Source organism: Oryctolagus cuniculus, chromosome 6 (assembly GCF_051225735.1).
Source record: "Oryctolagus cuniculus isolate XC-2025 breed Fujian yellow rabbit chromosome 6, ASM5122573v1, whole genome shotgun sequence".
NCBI classification, from domain to species: Eukaryota; Metazoa; Chordata; class Mammalia; order Lagomorpha; family Leporidae; genus Oryctolagus; species Oryctolagus cuniculus.
The window spans coordinates 130290100-130307537 of record NC_142872.1 but is presented as its reverse complement, the minus strand read 5'-3'; the positions used below and the strand labels follow the sequence as shown (position 1 = coordinate 130307537).

General features: G+C 40.6%; 1 protein-coding gene across 5 annotated transcripts in view; it reads left to right on the top strand.

Annotated features, from left to right (window-relative positions):
- The first annotated feature begins 272 nt into the window (after nucleotides 1–272).
- The window catches only part of LRP12 (LDL receptor related protein 12), a 74911-nt gene continuing 57745 nt past the window's right edge, over nucleotides 273–17438 (top strand). The window contains exons 1-2 of one of the 5 annotated variants that reach the window (XM_089335573.1): nucleotides 306–497; nucleotides 3252–3336. Coding sequence is in view for 2 of the 5 variants with exons in the window: in XM_051844748.3 (XP_051700708.1) it covers nucleotides 419–497 (79 nt within the window). In the remaining 3 variants the exon portion in view is untranslated. Of the gene's footprint in view, nucleotides 498–3251; nucleotides 3337–17438 lie in introns of all 5 variants that reach the window. The other 4 variants (XM_089335575.1, XM_051844748.3, XM_051844747.3 and 1 more) reach the window with 4 other exon arrangements.

The window sequence follows — 17438 nt, the reverse complement described above, 5'->3', positions numbered from 1 at the left end:
GGCGCGCGGGGCGGGAACCAAAGCAGGCGAGCCAGGGGATTGCCGATCGCACGGATGAGCGCGAGCGCCGGCTGGGGCTCCGTCTGGCGGGTGGAGGCGCCGGCTGTTCTGGGCGGCGCGAGGCCGCAGTCCCGAGTTCGCCCTCCGCTCGCCTCGCGCCGGCGGGCGCGCCGCCTGCCCCGGCCCCCGGGAAGGCAGCCCCGCGTGGGGCTCTCGCGCCGCCGGGGTTGGGAGCCGGCGAGCGGCTGAGGGAGGGCCGGAGGGAGGAGGGAGGCGGCGCGCGCGGGCGGCGGCCCCTCCCCTCCCCCTCCCGCCGCCGCCGCGGAGAGCGCAGGGAGCAGCCTGGGGCTCGGCGGCGGCGGCGTCTGGCCCCAGCTCCTCCTCCATCTCCTCCTCGCTCCCTCCATCTGCCGTGGTTATGGCCCGTCGCTGGAGCACAAAAGAGTCTCCGCGGTGGAGGTCTGCGTTGCTCTTGCTGTGCCTCGCTGGGGTGTACGGTGAGTGTCCGCGTCCCCGCGCCCCGCTGACCGAACAAAGCTGGGGCGACCCGGGGCCCCCGAGGCCTCCGGGTCGGGGGTTCCACGGGAGACCCGGGTAGGGGGAGGAGACCCTGGCCGCCGGCGGGACAAAGACCCGGCGAGGGGGTGGATGCGGCGGGAGGGCTTTCCCCTCGCGGAGATGCTTGAGCCCACTCTCCCACCTCCAAGACCTTCGGGGCGTGGGAGAGAGGCTGGGGTCCGGGCCGGGGCTCTGGTGGAGCGAGGAGGTTGGCTGGTGCACCTGGGTCCTGCGCTCGAGGGCCCCAGCTCCTCGAGGACTCGCAGCCCCCTTCACGATCCACGCACACAAAGATGTACGGCTGTGTGAGGAAGCCGGGGGGAGGTCGCCCCTGCCGCCGCCGGGACGGTCCGGCCACCCCCAGCCCCCTCCGGCTCGGGAAGTTCTCTCCACTGGGAGACTCCCACCGCCCGGCGCCTCCGGGTCCCCCGCTCGCTGAACGAGCGCCCCGCCGCTCTGCTCCCACCACTGCGCCTTGGGGCCGAGGTGTTGTGGATCCCGGGCGTGCAGGGTCCTGTTGGTTCTCCCCGGGAGCAGCGCGCGGAGAGAAGGCCGGGAAAAGAGTTTCCAGCTCCACCTCGGTCTCTTCCCTCTCTCGGGGCGTGCACGTCTGCCTGCACTCCCGGTTCAATGGTCGATTCATCCGTCGTCGCCCGCTCCTCTTGTCACTGTCGCTTTCCTTATTCCAGTCTGTGATCCGGTTAGAGATAGCGCTTTCTGGTTGAGAGAGGGCTGGAGATGCCGGGAGGACGGGGCTGAATGCTGCCTTGGGGTCAGAACAAGAACTCCCTGGGATTAATTGGCAGGAACATCCATCGCTTGGGAGATTTGAATTCCACTTCTGACTTCACCATTTTTAGTTTCTCGGTGAAACGCGTTGAATAGGCATTTCAGAGAACACTGGTAACCTTTCCTTTAGGGAGCGTTGCTTTGATTTCTCCAGAAGAAAATAATTAGAAGTTATCGTTCTTTGGTGGATTTTACTTGTAGAAGCTCTGAGTCATTGGCCACCAGCACTGATTCCCCTGGTGTGAGGGTGGTTGGTGATGGGTTCAGTCAACATGTAATTTGTGAGCAATTACCTCTTTTGAAAGCCTTTATCTGTGACATTGAATGTGATGATAACTTTTAAAACCTAAGAAACTACACTAAGTGAAGAATTGAGTGAATTGAAGTGATAAACACCAACAACCAAGAAATAGTGTTTTCTTCGTGTGTTTTGGGGTGAATTGCTCTTACCTGATGAGTATGTTGTGGTTTTTGTTAGAGGGAGGAGAGTGCTTAGTCCACACTTGATGTGGTGACTGCCCATATGGTGGGCCAGTGTGTCGACCAGGAAACCCAGATGGTGACTTCTGATTGTTAGTTGCATCAAGTGGCTGTGATCTCTGCTTGCCTGAAGACTTGTGGGTTTGGGTCTACACCAGAGATCAATAAGCTATTGTATTGTTTCATCTAGCCCGAAGTTTTGCTCTAGGCTTGGTGTATTGGCCCAGGAGATAGAAGAAGTGAGAGGCATCTTTAATTTGGAGTAATTAGGAGTGTCCAGTTTTGGCCGCCAGGGTTAACCAGAATTGAATTTGTGGTGTCTGATCAGAATAGATAAATAAATGGGCTCTTGTATTTTTACCACTAAAACCTGTGTCCTTAGAGTTTGAAGTCTTATTGCCTGTAGGCATAAGAGGCTGTGAACTTCATAATTTGTTTCGGTTCATTCTTTGGCACTTGTACACAAAGTGACTTTCTTGTAGGTATTTATCAAAGGTTTATCACTTTGGAATTTGTTTGGTTAGGAATTGTTAGTAGGCAAAGACTGAAACTCCTCTTTCTAACAGTATGAACTCAAATTATAAACCTAGCTGTTGGTTATGCCAGAGGTTGATGTCTCAAACCACAGCAGACTTCAAAGTGTAAGAAAAAAGGAGACAGTGAGCCCAGCGGAACAGTGTACTGTTAACAGCAGAGAGTACAGGAGCCCTCACCCTGCCACTGGAGAGATTGTCTTTATAGCTGCATATTTTTGTCCTCTTCAGAATGTGGGATTATATTAGTAAAAAAACAAAACAAAACAAAACAAAAAAACAGCCATACGGTGTGGCGGTGGTGGGAGCTTCCATGGCAGTAGTGGGATTTGAGTCACTTGAACACATAGTATTTGTGATTTTTGGTCAGTACATCCTGAGAAATAAACATCTCTTTGAATCTCTTAGAACAGATAGTAACTATAACTGCCCTTTATACAGTCAAAAAGTTTTTTAAAAAAAAGTGACTTCAAAAATAATTGAAAAGCTTTGTTAAAACAACTGGATATTCAGAATAACTTTGTACAAAGATCCAGTGAAGAAAAGCAGGTCTAATGGCCAACAATCAGGGCATGGTTCTGCACTGGGTGACTCTTTAACTGTTAACTGCGGCATTAAATGGCTCCACTTGTGCCTCGAGTCTTTGAAACATTTCATATGCCATTTTAAAAAAAATTTCTATTTGAGTGGTTATATTCTCCATGTGACCATTTCTTAGTGAACTTCATGTAGTCTCAGACATTATACTTCCAAGTTATATTTTATACACTATACTTCCAGGTTTTTTTCTGAATGCCAAAGTTTTATTTGCGGCTCTAAATTGTGAAATTAAGTACACTTAATATTTTCTAGAAGTAGTTGTTTCAGGATCAATAAATAATTATCTTTCAGGAGCCTGTGGTGTCTTAACTGCTTGAATGTGCCTAACAGGAGGAGAAAGTAACAGGGTGCCCTCTGCCTTTAGAAGTTGAAAGAGGTGAGAACATTAATGGCTCCAGTTGTGAGTTCTGCTACAAATTGTGCAAGGCCTACAGTAAGGGGAGAAAGTGCGTCTTCATTTCTCACGTAGGGATGTGAGACTCCTGTGTATCCTGTAGTCTTGCCTACCTCCCAAACCCTGATTAGGTAATTGAAACAGATCCACTGCTTTGTCCTTTTCCCTTCTGTTTGTCTCTCAGGTCAGTGTTTTCTAGTTTTACTTAAACCAGCCCTTAAAATACATTTAACATTGCTTTCAGAAAATACCTAGAAAATAAAACAAACTTCATAAGCTGGTACTGCTGCCTGTGATGCCCTGAGATACTTTCTATTCTATTTATTCTCTCTCTTTCTCACCTTTCTTTTGTTCATTTACTGACCTGGACTCATTAAATTAATTGTGGACCCACTAATAGATTGCAGTTCTTAGCTTGAAAAACACTGCCCTGGATGAAGCCATAAAAGGTTACCTGAGAATGTTGGTTGTATTGGTGTATCATTTACAGTGGCCCTCACAAGCTGCACATGGTTAGGTTACTTGCTGCCAGAACAGTGAATAGCAAGAAGAATTCTTCCTGGCATATACTGACTGACCTGTGATAAAATTCATTTTTAAACTGGGTTTCAGCTTATTACAGCCAGGAGTCTTTTCTGTGCAAAGTACTGTTCTAGATGTTGTAGTAGCATAAAATACTTGTATTCTTTTTACTCTTGCACTTTATATTTAATGGCTGGATCTTTCCCCATGAATTTTATGGAACAATCAGCAGTACTTTATAAATTTCCACTTTAAGGATAGAGTGTAAGTTCCAATTTTAGGAAGGTTGTAGAAATAACTAGAATATGAGGGGAAAAAATCCAAACCAGATATCAATTACATCTAAAAAAGTCAAACTTGATTACATAAAATAATGTTGGCTAAAATTGAATTAATTGCTTAACATAACCCTTCTTTAAGTTCAGAATCTAAACTATATCTGAATCCTGAGGAGAATATGAAGGTAGGCAGCACATTCCACAAAATTCTAAGTGGTTATCAGACAGAGCATTTTAATTGACTGTTTCCAGTGGGGTAGCTGTATTCCAGAAACAGTAAGGAGTAGATTTGAATGGCATATGGTAAATGATTTAGTAGGTTCCTAGAAAATAAAATCTCCTTTGAAGAAGACATAATAAAGATGTTAGGCAAAATGTTAAGACTTTCTTTAGTGATTAAGAAACTTAAAGCTTATCAATAAGTTAGGGGAACAAGGAGACCTTTCTGTGTTTCTGATGAGAGATTTTTGTTGTTGTTTGATTTGTTTTTACATTTTATCTGTTACAATGAAAAGAATGTAAAAAGGAAGCAAATACTTTATACAGGAGATTTATATAGATTAGAATAAATAGAAATTATTTTTATTTCAGAATTTTAGAATGAGTTTTAATCCAGTTTTTGCTTCCCAATGAGTAGATGAAAGTTGTTCTAAATTTAGGAATTGTGGGGCTGACATTGTGGCCTGGCAGGTTAAGCCACTGCTTGGATGCCTGCATCTCAGAGAGCCTGGGGTTGAGTCTTGTCTTTTCCTTTTCCATCTAGCTCCCTGCTAATGCACCTGAGAAGCAGCAGAGGATAGCCTAAGTATTTGGGTTTCTGCCACCTATGTGCGACATGCATGGGTCTCTTGACTCCTGCCTTCCACCTGGCCCACCCCAGCCCAGGCTGTTGTGGCATTTGGGGAATGAACCAGTAGATGAAAGATCTTTCATATTTCTCCCCATCTCTGTCACTCTGCCTTTCAAATAAATAAAAACTTAAAAAGCATAAATTTGGGAATTGGTGAGCTCTAATTTTTAAAGTTACCTTTTTCTTTTGTTTCTCCTTTCCATCTCACTGCCAAGAGCTGGGCCAAGCTGAAGCCAGGAGCCAGGAGCTTCCTCCTGGTCTCCCTCATTGGTAGCAGGGGGCCCAAGGACTTGGGCCATCTTTGGCTGTTTTCCCAGGCTCATTAGCAGGGAGTTGTATTGGAAGTGGAGCAGCTGGGACATGAACCAGAGCCTGTATAGGATGCCAGAGTCGCAGGCTGTGGCTTTATCAAGTTCTGTTATTTAATCCAGAAGAAGAGAAGATTAAGAACACTTAGTGCAGGAAAGGATATTGTGAATAGCTGTACAACAGATGGCAAAAAGGCATGAGGAGCTAATTTATGAGGAGAAACTAAAGGGTTCTATGGAAAACTTGATTCTAACGGCTGTCATTTTTGTCATTGAAAGAAGTATAGAGCATAACTTTCTACTGTATTTTAACAGTATTTCAGGCAAGAAGATAAGGATAGGACAAAAGCTAGATTTTTTTCAAGTTATCTTTTGGCCCAAGTTAAATGTTTTATACTAAGTGATCAATAAAGATTGCTGATGTCTTTAGAAGAATCAAGAATATATTGGCAGATAGTGGATTTCAGAACCATCTTGGAGGAATAAAGTGACTTGTTATCTTTTCTTCTGGATAGTATAGCTTATTTACAGAAGACAGAAGTTTAGTAGGTCTCAAAACTTCCAAATCAATGAAGGTGACAGAAAAAATTTCTAGTTTTCTTCTTTAATAGCTGATAACTCACTCCCTTGCTATTATCAGTCCGGTAAAGAAGTAAAATCATTTTACACTGGTGTTTTTTTTATTTGACAGAGTTAGACAGTGAGACAGAGAGAGAAAGGTCTTCCTTCTGTTGGTTCACCCCCCAAATGGCCGCTATGGCTGGCGCTGCGCCGATCTGAAGCCAGGAGCCAGGTACTTCTTCCTGGTCTCCCATGCGGGTGCAGGTGCCCAAGCACTTGGGCCATCCTCCACTGCCTTTCTGGGGCACAGCAGAGAGCTGGACTGGAAGAGGAGCAACTAGAACCCGGCGCCCATGTGGGATGCCGGCGCCTCAGGCAGAGAATTAGCCAAGTGAGCCACAACGCCGGCCCCCACACTGGTGTTTTTACCATTGAGTGAAACTAACTTGATAGGTATAGATCAGTTTTTGAAAAATGGAATATGGTGCTAATCGTTTAAAATCAGGATTAAATGGAACAAGTAGGATGCTTAGTGGTTTGAGTTTGCTTTTCAAATATAAAGAAGAGCATAAGCCTTCTATTAAGACTAATTTCATTAATAGTTAAAGCATCATTTAGGTTTAAAGTACCTACATTGGAGAAAATGTAAGATGAATCTTTGTGTGATATATTCTGAAATACTACTCAGTCTTGAAATTATTGCTTATTCCAGTGACACTAAAACCTTTTACTAATTGTTGGAAAACAGAATGCCCTTATTAAAAGCCATGATTCTCAAAATAATTGTGAGGTAGATATTATTATTAATGTTATTAGAAGTGACTGAAGCTTCCAGAGTAGTGATTTTGCTTAAGGTCCACTTCTCACTACTGCTGTTCTCTTCATATAGAGGCCCATTTTTGGTTGACATCATTGTAATAGCCTTCACCTCGTCTTGGCTCTAGTCTTGCCCTGGATTGATCAGATCATACACAGCAGCAGCCAGAGTAGCTTTAAAGTGTGAATCTGATTATGTAACTTTCTTACTTAAAACCTAACAGGAATTCCCTATTATAATCCAACACATCATAATCTAAATTGACTAGAGCCTTCATGATCTCTTCTTACCTTTTTGACTTATCTCTTGTCATTCCCCTTAACTGCTGCCCTTCCGCCTGCTGTATACTGTGTTAGTAACTTACTGCATGTGTTTCTCTTGTGTGCAGGGCTTTGTACATACTCTTCCCTCTGTCTGGCTTTGTCTTCCTTCCTCTACCACTTTCTTTACCAGGCTAACTCCTGCTAACCTTTGAGCTTTCCCTTAGGGGCTAGTTCCTTTGCAGTCTTCCCTGATTCCTCAAAACACAGTGCCATCCTTGTTTTTTAATTTTTATTTTTAACAGATTCATTATGATTTGTAGATACAATTCTAAGAACATGATACCCCCCCTTCTCTTCCTCGTACCATATTTCTTGTCCCTTATTCTTTTTTTTAGTTTTTGAATTAATAAAAAGGTTTAATACTTCATCAACTAAGTTTAGCAAGTAAATAAAAATACCCTAATTTATTGGAAATATAGACAATGGCTATAAACAACAATTGAATGGAAAAATGAGCATTTCACCCATATACAATAGATTTTAAAGTAGTCACAGATCATTAAAACTGTAGTAGTATAACATTCTTGACCATTGGTTTGACAAAGTTATAAAATAGACTTTTGTAAAACTATATTTGCAGAAGTACTGATACACATAGGCATTTTTTCCCTTTGTTTTTCATATTTTAGCTCCCACATACAAAGGAGAACACACAGTATTTGTCTTTCTGGATCCAGCTTATTTCAGTCAACATGATGCCCTCCAGATGCATCCATTTTGCTGCAAATGGTAGAATTTCATTCTTTTTTATAACTGCATAATAGTCCATTGTGTATATGTATATATGTGTATACATATATATATACATTGTGTATACATATATATGTATATGTATACACCACATTTTCTTTAACCATTCATCGGATGATGGACTCCTTGGTTGGTCCCAGATTTTGGCTGTTGTGAACAGTGCTGCTCTAACCATAGTGGTGCAGATACCCCTTTGATACAGTGTGTTCAAGTCTTTTGGGTATATATCCAGTAGTGAGATTGCTGGATCATATAGCAAGTCTATTTCTAGTTTCTTAAGAAATCTTCACATTGTTTCCCACAGTGGCTGCGTTGATTTACATTCCCACCAACAGTGTATAAAAATGTTCCCCTCTGTCCACATCCTTGCCAGCATTTGTTACTTTGTGTTTTGGATTTTCACCGTTTGGACAAGGATGAGGTAATATCTCATTTTGATTTTGATTTGCATTTCCCTGATGGCTAGTGATGTTGAGCACTTTTTCATATATTTGGTGGTCTTTTGTGTTTCTTCTTTTGAGAACTGTCTATTGAAGTCCTTTGCCCATTTCTCAAGTGGACTGGTTTTTTTGTTGTTGAGTTTTTTAAGTTGCTGATATATTCGTGATATTAATCCTTTGTCAGATAGGTGGTTTGCAATTATTTTTTCCCATTCTGTTGGATGTTACTTCACTCTGTAACACATTGCCATCTTAAAAGCATCTCAGAGATGGGCCAAGGACCTAAATAGACATTTTTCAAAAGAGGAAATCCAAATGGACAACAGACACATGAAAAAAATGTTCAGGATCACAAGCAATCAGGGAAATGCAAATCAAATTTAACCTCACCCTGGTTAGAATGGCTTACATACATAAATCAGCTAACAACAGATGCTGGCAAGGATGTGGGGGAAAAGGCACACTAATCTACTGTTGGTGGGGATGCAAACTGGTAAAGCCACTATGGAAGACAGTTTGGAGATTCCTCAGAAACCGGAATATAGCCCTGCCACATGACTCAGAGTCTACCCAAGGAAAATTAAACTGGCAAATAAAAGAGCTATCTGCACATTGTTTATTGCAGCTCAATTCACAATAACTAAGACATGGAATCAACCTAAATGCCCATCAACAGAAGACTGGATTAAGAAATTATGGAATATATACTCTATAGAATACTACACAGTGGTTAAAAAAAATGAAATCCAGTCATTTGCAAGAAAATGGATGAATCTGAAAAACATCATACTGAGTGAAATAAGCCAGCCCTAAAGGGACAAATATCATATGTTCTGCTTGATCTGTGACAACTAACTGAGCACCTAAAAGGAAGCCTGTAGAAGTGAAACTGACACTATGAGAAACCATGACTTGATCGGCCCTTGTCCTGACTGTCGAGGAACAGCTTACTATTTTATTCTTTTCAACATTTTCTTTTTCTACTTAATACTATTGGTTGAACTCCTTAATTAATACACAGTTATTCTTTGGTGTTTAACTGAAAAGTGATCCCTGTTAAAATTAAGAGTGGGAATAAGAGGGAGGAGATGTACAGTTCGGCACGTGCTCACTCATACCTACCTCTAATGGTAGAGCTAGATACATGCCATGGGACTCCAAATTCCATTAAGTTGGTAGGTACCAATGCGGTGTTACTAATTAAAGTGATCAGTTTAATTTCATAATCATAAAGATAGGATTAAGTGTCAAAGGGGTCATGTAAATAAGACCAGTGTCTGCTACTAATAATTGATAGAATTAAAAAGGAGAGAATGATCCAACATGGGAAGTGGGATACATAGCAGACTCATAGAATGGCAAATGCCCTAAATAGCACTCTAGCCTCAGAATCAGCCCTTAAGGCATTCAGATCTGGCTAAAAAGCCCATGAGAGTTTCTCAGGCATGGAAAGCCAAGACATTGTGGCAAAAAATGACCTGAATGAAAGAGCTCTGTGAGTGAGATCCCAGTGGAAAGAGCGGGCCATCAAAGAAGGAGGTACCTTTCTCTGAAGGGAGGAGAGAACTTTCACTTTGACTATGGCCTTGTCTAAATAAGGTCAGAGTTCGTGAACTCAAGAGGCTTCCATAGCCTTGGCAGCTCATGACAAGAGCCTCAGGTGATTACTGACATCATAACTAAGAGTGTCAATTGTTAACAACAGGAGTCACTGTGCACTTACTCCCCATGTAGGATCTCTGTCCTTAATGTGTTGTACTTTGCAAATTAACAGTAAAACTATTCTTCAAACAGTATACTTTGTGTGTCTGTGCTGGTGCAATCTGTTGAAATCTTTACTTAGTATATATGAAGTTGATCTTCTGTATATAAAGATAATTAAAAATGAATCTTGATGAAGAATGGGATGGGAGAGGGGGTAGGAGAAGGGATGGTTTGCAGGTAGGAGGGAGGTTATGGGGGGAAAACAGATATAATCCAAAAGTTATACTTTCAAAATTTATATTTATTAAAGTTTTCTCAGTAAAAAAAAAAAAAAAAAAAGCATCTCAGAAACGTGATATGAGCCACAGATGTCAGTCATATAAGGGATTTTAAATGTTCTAGTAGCACTATATAATTGTTTTTGTTACTACAATTAAATAACTGAGACAACTAATTTTATAGAGAAAAAGTTTATTTAACTCACAGTTTGGGAGGTTCAAATCCAAGATCTGGTGGTTGCATCTGCGGCCTCTGTGGGAGGGATGGAGGGCCATGGTGGAGCATGTGCTGAGGTTCGTTGTTTTTTTTTTTTTTTAACCATGAATATATACTGTTTAGGATGCCTTTTCTACATCTCCTAATCTTATTATACGATTTTTCATTTTGAATTGTTAGTACTTGTATAATCACTGTTTGATTTCCAAATATTGAGCCTTTCATTCTCAGAATAAACCACTTGATTTAAAAAAAGAAAAAAAGCTTTCTACAGTAAACTTCAACCTTCTAAAGTATACAATTTGGTTGTTTTAGCATATTGACAATATTATGTAACTGTTACCACTAATTCCAGAAATTCTGGTGTAGCCCTTTGTGTGTGGCCTCTTTCATCTAACCAATATAGTATATTCACAATTTATCCATTTTGTAACATGACTGAAAACATCATTCCTTTTTTAAGCCAAATAATATTCCATTTTCTCTATGCCACTTTTTAGTTATTCATCAATTGATAGACATTTAGATAATTTCTGCTTTTTGGCAATATGAATAATGCTGCTGTTAATATTTGTGTATTATTTTCTGTGTGAATATGTATTTTCAATAATTAGGGATATATATGTAGGAGTGGAATTGTTAACTCATATGCTGTGTGTTTACTTTTATGAAAAAACTGCTGATATTATTTTATATACTACCAGAGTGTATGAAGATTAGTTTCTCCACCACTTGATTGTCTTGATTATAGCCCTCCTAGTGCTTGTTAAGTGTTCCTTCATTGTAGGTTTTTCTTTTTTTAATTGTATTTCTTTGACAGGCAGGTGGGGTGGGGAGAGAAAGAGAATCTGATGGTTCATTCCTCAAGTGCCTGCAACAGCTGGTGATGGATCAGGTGAAAGATGGAAGCCAGAAGCTCAATAGAGGTCTCCTACATGGTGACAGGAAACCAAGCACTTGAGCCATCACTGGCTATCTCCCCAGGTGTGCATTATCAGGAAGTGGAGTTCAGAGTGGATCAGGGACTTGTACCGAGGTACTCTGATATGGGATGCATACAGTAACATATTGTCTTTGTTACTGTAGTTTTGTAATACGTTTTGTAGTCAGAATGTGTGACTTAGCGGGGAGCTGGATTGGAAGTGGAGCAGCCAGGACTTGAACTAGTGCTCATATAGGATGCCCACATCTTAACCTGCTACACCACAGTGCCAGTCCCCAATTCCTTGAATTTTTATAAGAGTTTTAGAATTAGTTTGTGAATTTCTGGGAGTGAAGACAGCTGGGATTTGATAGAGATTGAATTGAATTGAATCTATGGGGCAATTTGTTAAGAATTGCTATCTTACCAATTTATTTCTCATCCATTAACTTGGGATATCTTTCTATTGATTTGTGTTTAATCTCTTTCATCAGTGTTTTGTAGTTTCAAAGTATAAAGTTTTCACTTACTTTGTTAGGTTTACTTGTATTTCATTCTTTTTATTTATGTATTTATTTATTTTGAAAGAGTTATGGAGAAAGAGCTTCCATCTGCTGGCTCACTCCATAAATGGCCACGATGGCCAGTGCTGGGGCCAGGCCAAAGCCAAGAGCCTAGAGCTTCATCTGCGTCTCCCATGTGGCTGTTAGGGGCCCAGACATTTGGGCCATCTTGCTTTGCTTTTTTCCCAGACCATTAGCAGGGAGCTGATCAGAAGTGGAACAGCCAGGACACAAACTGGTACCCATGTGGGATCCCAGTGTCGCAGGTGTCGCTTCACCTGCTACACTACAACAGGGGGCCCTTTTTTATCCTTTTAAAAAAGATTTTTAAAATTTATTTTATTTGAGGCCAGCGCTGTGGCTCACTTGGCTAATCCTCTGGCTGCGGTGCCAGCATCCCATATGGGCACCAGGTTCTAGTCCTGACTGCTCATTTTCCAGTCCAGCTCTCTGCTCTGGCCCAGGAAGGCAGTGGAGGATGGCCCAAAGGTTTGCGCGCCTGCACCCACATGGGAGACCAGGAAGAAGCACCTGGCTCCTGGCTTCGGATCTGCACAGCACTGGCCGTGGCGGCCATTTGGGGAGTGAACCAACGGAAAGAAGAACTTTCTCTCTCTCTCTCTCTCTCTCTCTCACTATCTATAACTCTACCTGTCAAATAAAAAAAAAAAATTATTTATCTGCAACTTTACTCCCCAAATACCCACACCAGCTGGGCAAGGCAGGACCAAAACCAGGAGCCGGGAACTCAATCCAGAATTCCCACTTGGGTTGCAGAGACCCTACCATTGAATCATTACCTGCTGCCTCCCATAGTGAACATTAGCAGGAAGGTAGAATCCAGAGCTGAGCCAGGACTTGAACACCTGCATGCCCATATAGGCTGTAGGAATCAAATGGGGGTCTTGACTGCTATGCCAAATGCTTCCTTCTGTATTTTACTCTTTTTTTTATGATGTTGTAAATTTAACTTTGTTATGTTGGTTTTCAGATTGTCATTGTTAGAACATAGGAATGCATTTTTTCTTCTAGCCTGTGACCTTTCTGAACTTGTTTATTAGCTCTAGTAGGTTTTTTGAATTCCTTAGGATTTTTTTTTATATACAAGATCATGTCATGTGTGCAAAGATAGTTCTTTCCTTCCAGTCTGGATGTTTTTTTTTCCCCTTATTTATAATTACTTCTTAAATAATTGTGTTAACCATCTTATTGTTGTTGAAGCTGAGAGTATGATAAATAGGAATTTATAGTATTTTCTCCATACTTGAAATTTCACATAATAAAGCAAAAGAAACAGGTGTTAAAATACTTAAACAATTGCAGCAAAATTTGCAGCCACATTCTCTTTCATTATTTTGACTTCTTAGCTCCTTAGATTTTCTTCTCCATCTCCCTTACTGTTTTAGTTTTTAAGGAATGAGGGAGATCCCATTTCAATGAGATGGAATCTTATTTTTTCTGAAACATTTTTGAATTGTATTCTTCTCGTCCTACCCACCCCCAAGAATATGTAAGTTGTATATATTCTTGGGTGTACATAGTGGAAAATGTTTTTTTTTATTATTATTATTTTGCCCTCACACTTGAATAGTGATTTGACTGGATATGGAATTCCAGGCTGCAAAATTTTCTTTCAGAATTCTGTATATGTTACTTTAAGTTGCCATTTTGATTCTTATAATTTCCTTTGTGTATTTAGAGTTTATAATTTTCACCAGTGTGTTTCTGTGTGTGTATATAATATATATATATATATATCTCCAGTAATTATTACTATTTGGCATTTGGTGGGCCATTTTATCTGAACATACTGATATTTTCTAAAACACATTTGCCTAAAAATATGTATATTTGTGTGAATACATACACACACACATATATATGTATAAATTTCTTTTTATCCTTTAAGTTCCCTTCTTCTAGAACTTCTAACTTACTATTTTTGTCTCTTAGATTTTGTATCCTTGTTTTCTACAGTTGACATATTCTTCAGTTTTCTAAATTGTAATTTGTCTATAATATGTCTACTTCCAAATAATTTTCTGTCTTTATGACAATTGGGTGTTTTAAATTAGTTATGGAATTGATTTGTATCTTTCTTATCCTTCCCCAGAATTCTAACTCTTCAGCTCTCCAACTCTCCTTCCCCATCCCCTTTTCCCAACTCACCCCTGAGGATATGACAGGAACTACTAGTCCTTTCCTCAGAAAATAATCTCCATGTGCACATTCAGGAAAAATAATTATATATAGTGTCATTTGAGTCTAGAACTTCTGAAGCTCATTGATAAACTCTAGATACCACCTGGAACCACCTGGGAGCTTGTTAGAAATGCAGAGTCAACTGGACTCTTCTTCTTAACAACGTCTCCGATGCTTTGTTTCATGTTCAAGTTTGGGAAGCTTTGCTATAAGTGGTTAGAAAGAGTTTCTATAGACTAGTATATGATCTGTAAATACATTTATTTTTCTCTTATCTTGCCCCCTTTGAAAAATATAACCATGTCTATGATATCCTCTTGAGCACTTTTTTAAAGAAATCATGCCTTGATCACAAGTTACATTACATGGAATAGCATGAGACAAGGAGGGACTGATGTATATACCCATTCTTAGAATAATAGCAAACGCTTACTTAACAGTTACTATGGGCCAGGCAGCTTTCTAGTCACTGCGTTTGTGTGTCTTAGTTCACTTGGGCTGCTACAGTAACAAACCATGAACTAGATGCCATATAAACAAAATTTCATTCTCACTGGCTGGAGTCTGTGAAGCGCAAGATGAAGAACTGGCAGATTCGGTGCTGGGTAAGGGCCCACTTTTTAGATCAGAGACAGTGCCGTTTAGCGATGCCCTTTCATGGCGGAAAGGGCTGGCTAGCTCTCTGGGGTCTCTCTTATAAGGTCATTAATCCTATTCATGATGGCAGAGCCCTCAGGACCCAATTACCTCACAAAATCCCTAATGCCTACTACTTTATACCTTTACTTTGGAGGTAAGAATTTCAACATATATTTCGGGGGTTCAAACACTCAGAACATATAACTTTGCCGGCGCCGCAGCTCAATAGGCTAATCCTCTGCCTAGTGGCGCCGGCACACCAGGTTCTAGTCCCGGTCGGGGCGCCGGATTCTGTCCCAGTTGCCCCTCTTCCAGCTCTCTGGTATGGCCCGGAAATGCAGTGGAGGATGGCCCAAGTCCTTGGGCCCTGCACCCCATGGGAGACCAGGAGAAGTACCTGGCTCCTGCCTTCGGATCAGCACGGTGTGCCGGCCTCAGCGCACCAGCCGCGGCGGCCATTGGAGGGTGAACCAACGGCAAAGGAAGACCTTTCTCTCTGTCTCTCTCTCTCTCACTGTCCACTCTGCCTGTTAAAATATATATATATATAACTTTGTGTGTTCATGTGTGTATGTGAGACACAAAGAGAAACAATTTATTTACAGCAATCCTATCAGCATAGATACTGTTAATATTTCCATTTTAAAATAAGAAATGGAAGCACAGAGAAGTTAAGTATCTTAGGCAGAATCATATAATCGTTAAAACAGAGAGTAAGAATTTAAATCCATATAGCGTGGCTCTAGAATTTGTGCTCTTAACCATTGCATACAATCCATTGTGCTGCTTCTTTGTGCTTTCATTTAGAGAGCTCCTTCAACTCACTGCAGCTCGTGAACAAGCTGATTAATTCCGGATACATTTACTCAGTTTATTTCATTACTAGAATTCATGTGCTTGTGGTATTGCTGATAGATGAGCCAGAAATGCCAGATTATAAATGTTTTCTGAATTAACTTTGGTTTGCTATTAATTGAGATTACTAAATGGCAAGGTGCTGAGTTATTGAATTTTATCCTGCCTATGTGAATGTTTGTTGTTAGGCTATTAAATAACTTACGTAAATACTTTTTACATCAAATGTTAATTTCCTTACTCAGTCTATGGACAAAAGATAATCTATAGAAACAGTAATTAGATGACTAATAAAATCAGAAACAAAAATTAATTTCAAAAAGTCAAAGAAGTGCAAATAAATACCATCTATCACTTTAGTAAATATGTAAAAATAAAACTTTCCTAGTAGATGTTCAAAATGTTCAGTAAAGACATAAAAATAGCATGGATTGGGGTTCAATAAAATGAGCATTCATACTTGACTAGAAGATATGGTAAGCTTTTGCTGATAGGTTTATTTGTATTATTTAACATATCTTTTGCATTTTTCTATATAATTTTATTCATAAATCATTTAATGTTGAGTATTAGATATTTAATTTTTACAGTTTTGTTCACATAAATAATGTTATAATTACATCTTCCTTATTATTGAGTCATAAAAGTGGAGTTACTGGGTCAAAGGTTGGAGTATTTTGAAGAATCTCAATAAAAGCACTGTATTTTTATTCAGTGCTTACTATGTGCCAGTTTTTGCTTTACATGCTTTATATATATTTATTTCATCTGTAATGAAAACTATGAGATGGGGGTGTGTTTTGACCCAGCAGTGAGAGTGCTGCTTTGGGAAGCCCACATCCTACGTCGAGTGTCAGACTGTGAGTCCAGTGACCATAATGGTGGTCTCTAAATATCATTCCTTACTGAAAGGATCCAGAAGTCACTGAGTGAATGTCCAATTCCAGTTTGGGGTAGAACATACAAAAGGTGAGCCTGAAAATTCTGTTGTGTCAGAAAGCAAGGAAGCTACAGTAGTTCATGCCAGAAAGATAAGTGCAATATATAGGGTCATACATGAGTCAAGGATGAGAGAACTTAAGCAGTTCCTTAAAAAGAGTAATGAAGGGGCACATATTTGTGCAGCGGTTGAGACACTGCTCAGGACACCGGCATCCCATGTCACGGTACCTGGGTTCAAGTCTCAGCTTTGCTCCTGATTCCAGCTTCCTGTTAATGTGCACCATGGAAGGCAACAGGTTGATGGCTCAAGTATTTGGGTTCTTGCCAGTTATACCATGTGGAGAACCAGATTGAGTAATTAGCTCCTGGGCATTTGGGAAGTGAATCTGTGGATGGGAGATGTCTATGTCTCCCTCTGTCTGTCTGTCTATCTCTCTTTCTCTCTCAAAAGTAAGTAAATAAACAGTAGTGAAGACTGTTGGCAGAAATGCACTGAATATGTAAAAATTTCTTGGATCATAGTGGTAGTCTTGTAATAAAAACACATACACACATGCAACACGCACATACACACACACACACACACACACACTCACCCAGTACAGCAACAACTAATTGATGGATGTCAGTGAGAACAAAAAGGGCACTAACTGCATACTCTGAAAATAAGCATCATGAGGAAAGAACCAAGCATTATCTTTCCCTTTTCTGTATGAATTCTGTTGCAAGGTAAGCAGATAACATTACTTGTTGAGGGAAAGTTCTTTTCAAAACCTTGAGTTGATGAATGTGGAGAAAATGACAGGGTTAGAATATCATTTGCTACCCCTAATGAAATAATTTATTCAGACTGTAATCATCAGTGGATGAAACCATTACACATATGGTCATGTGGAAACTTCTTGATGGAGGA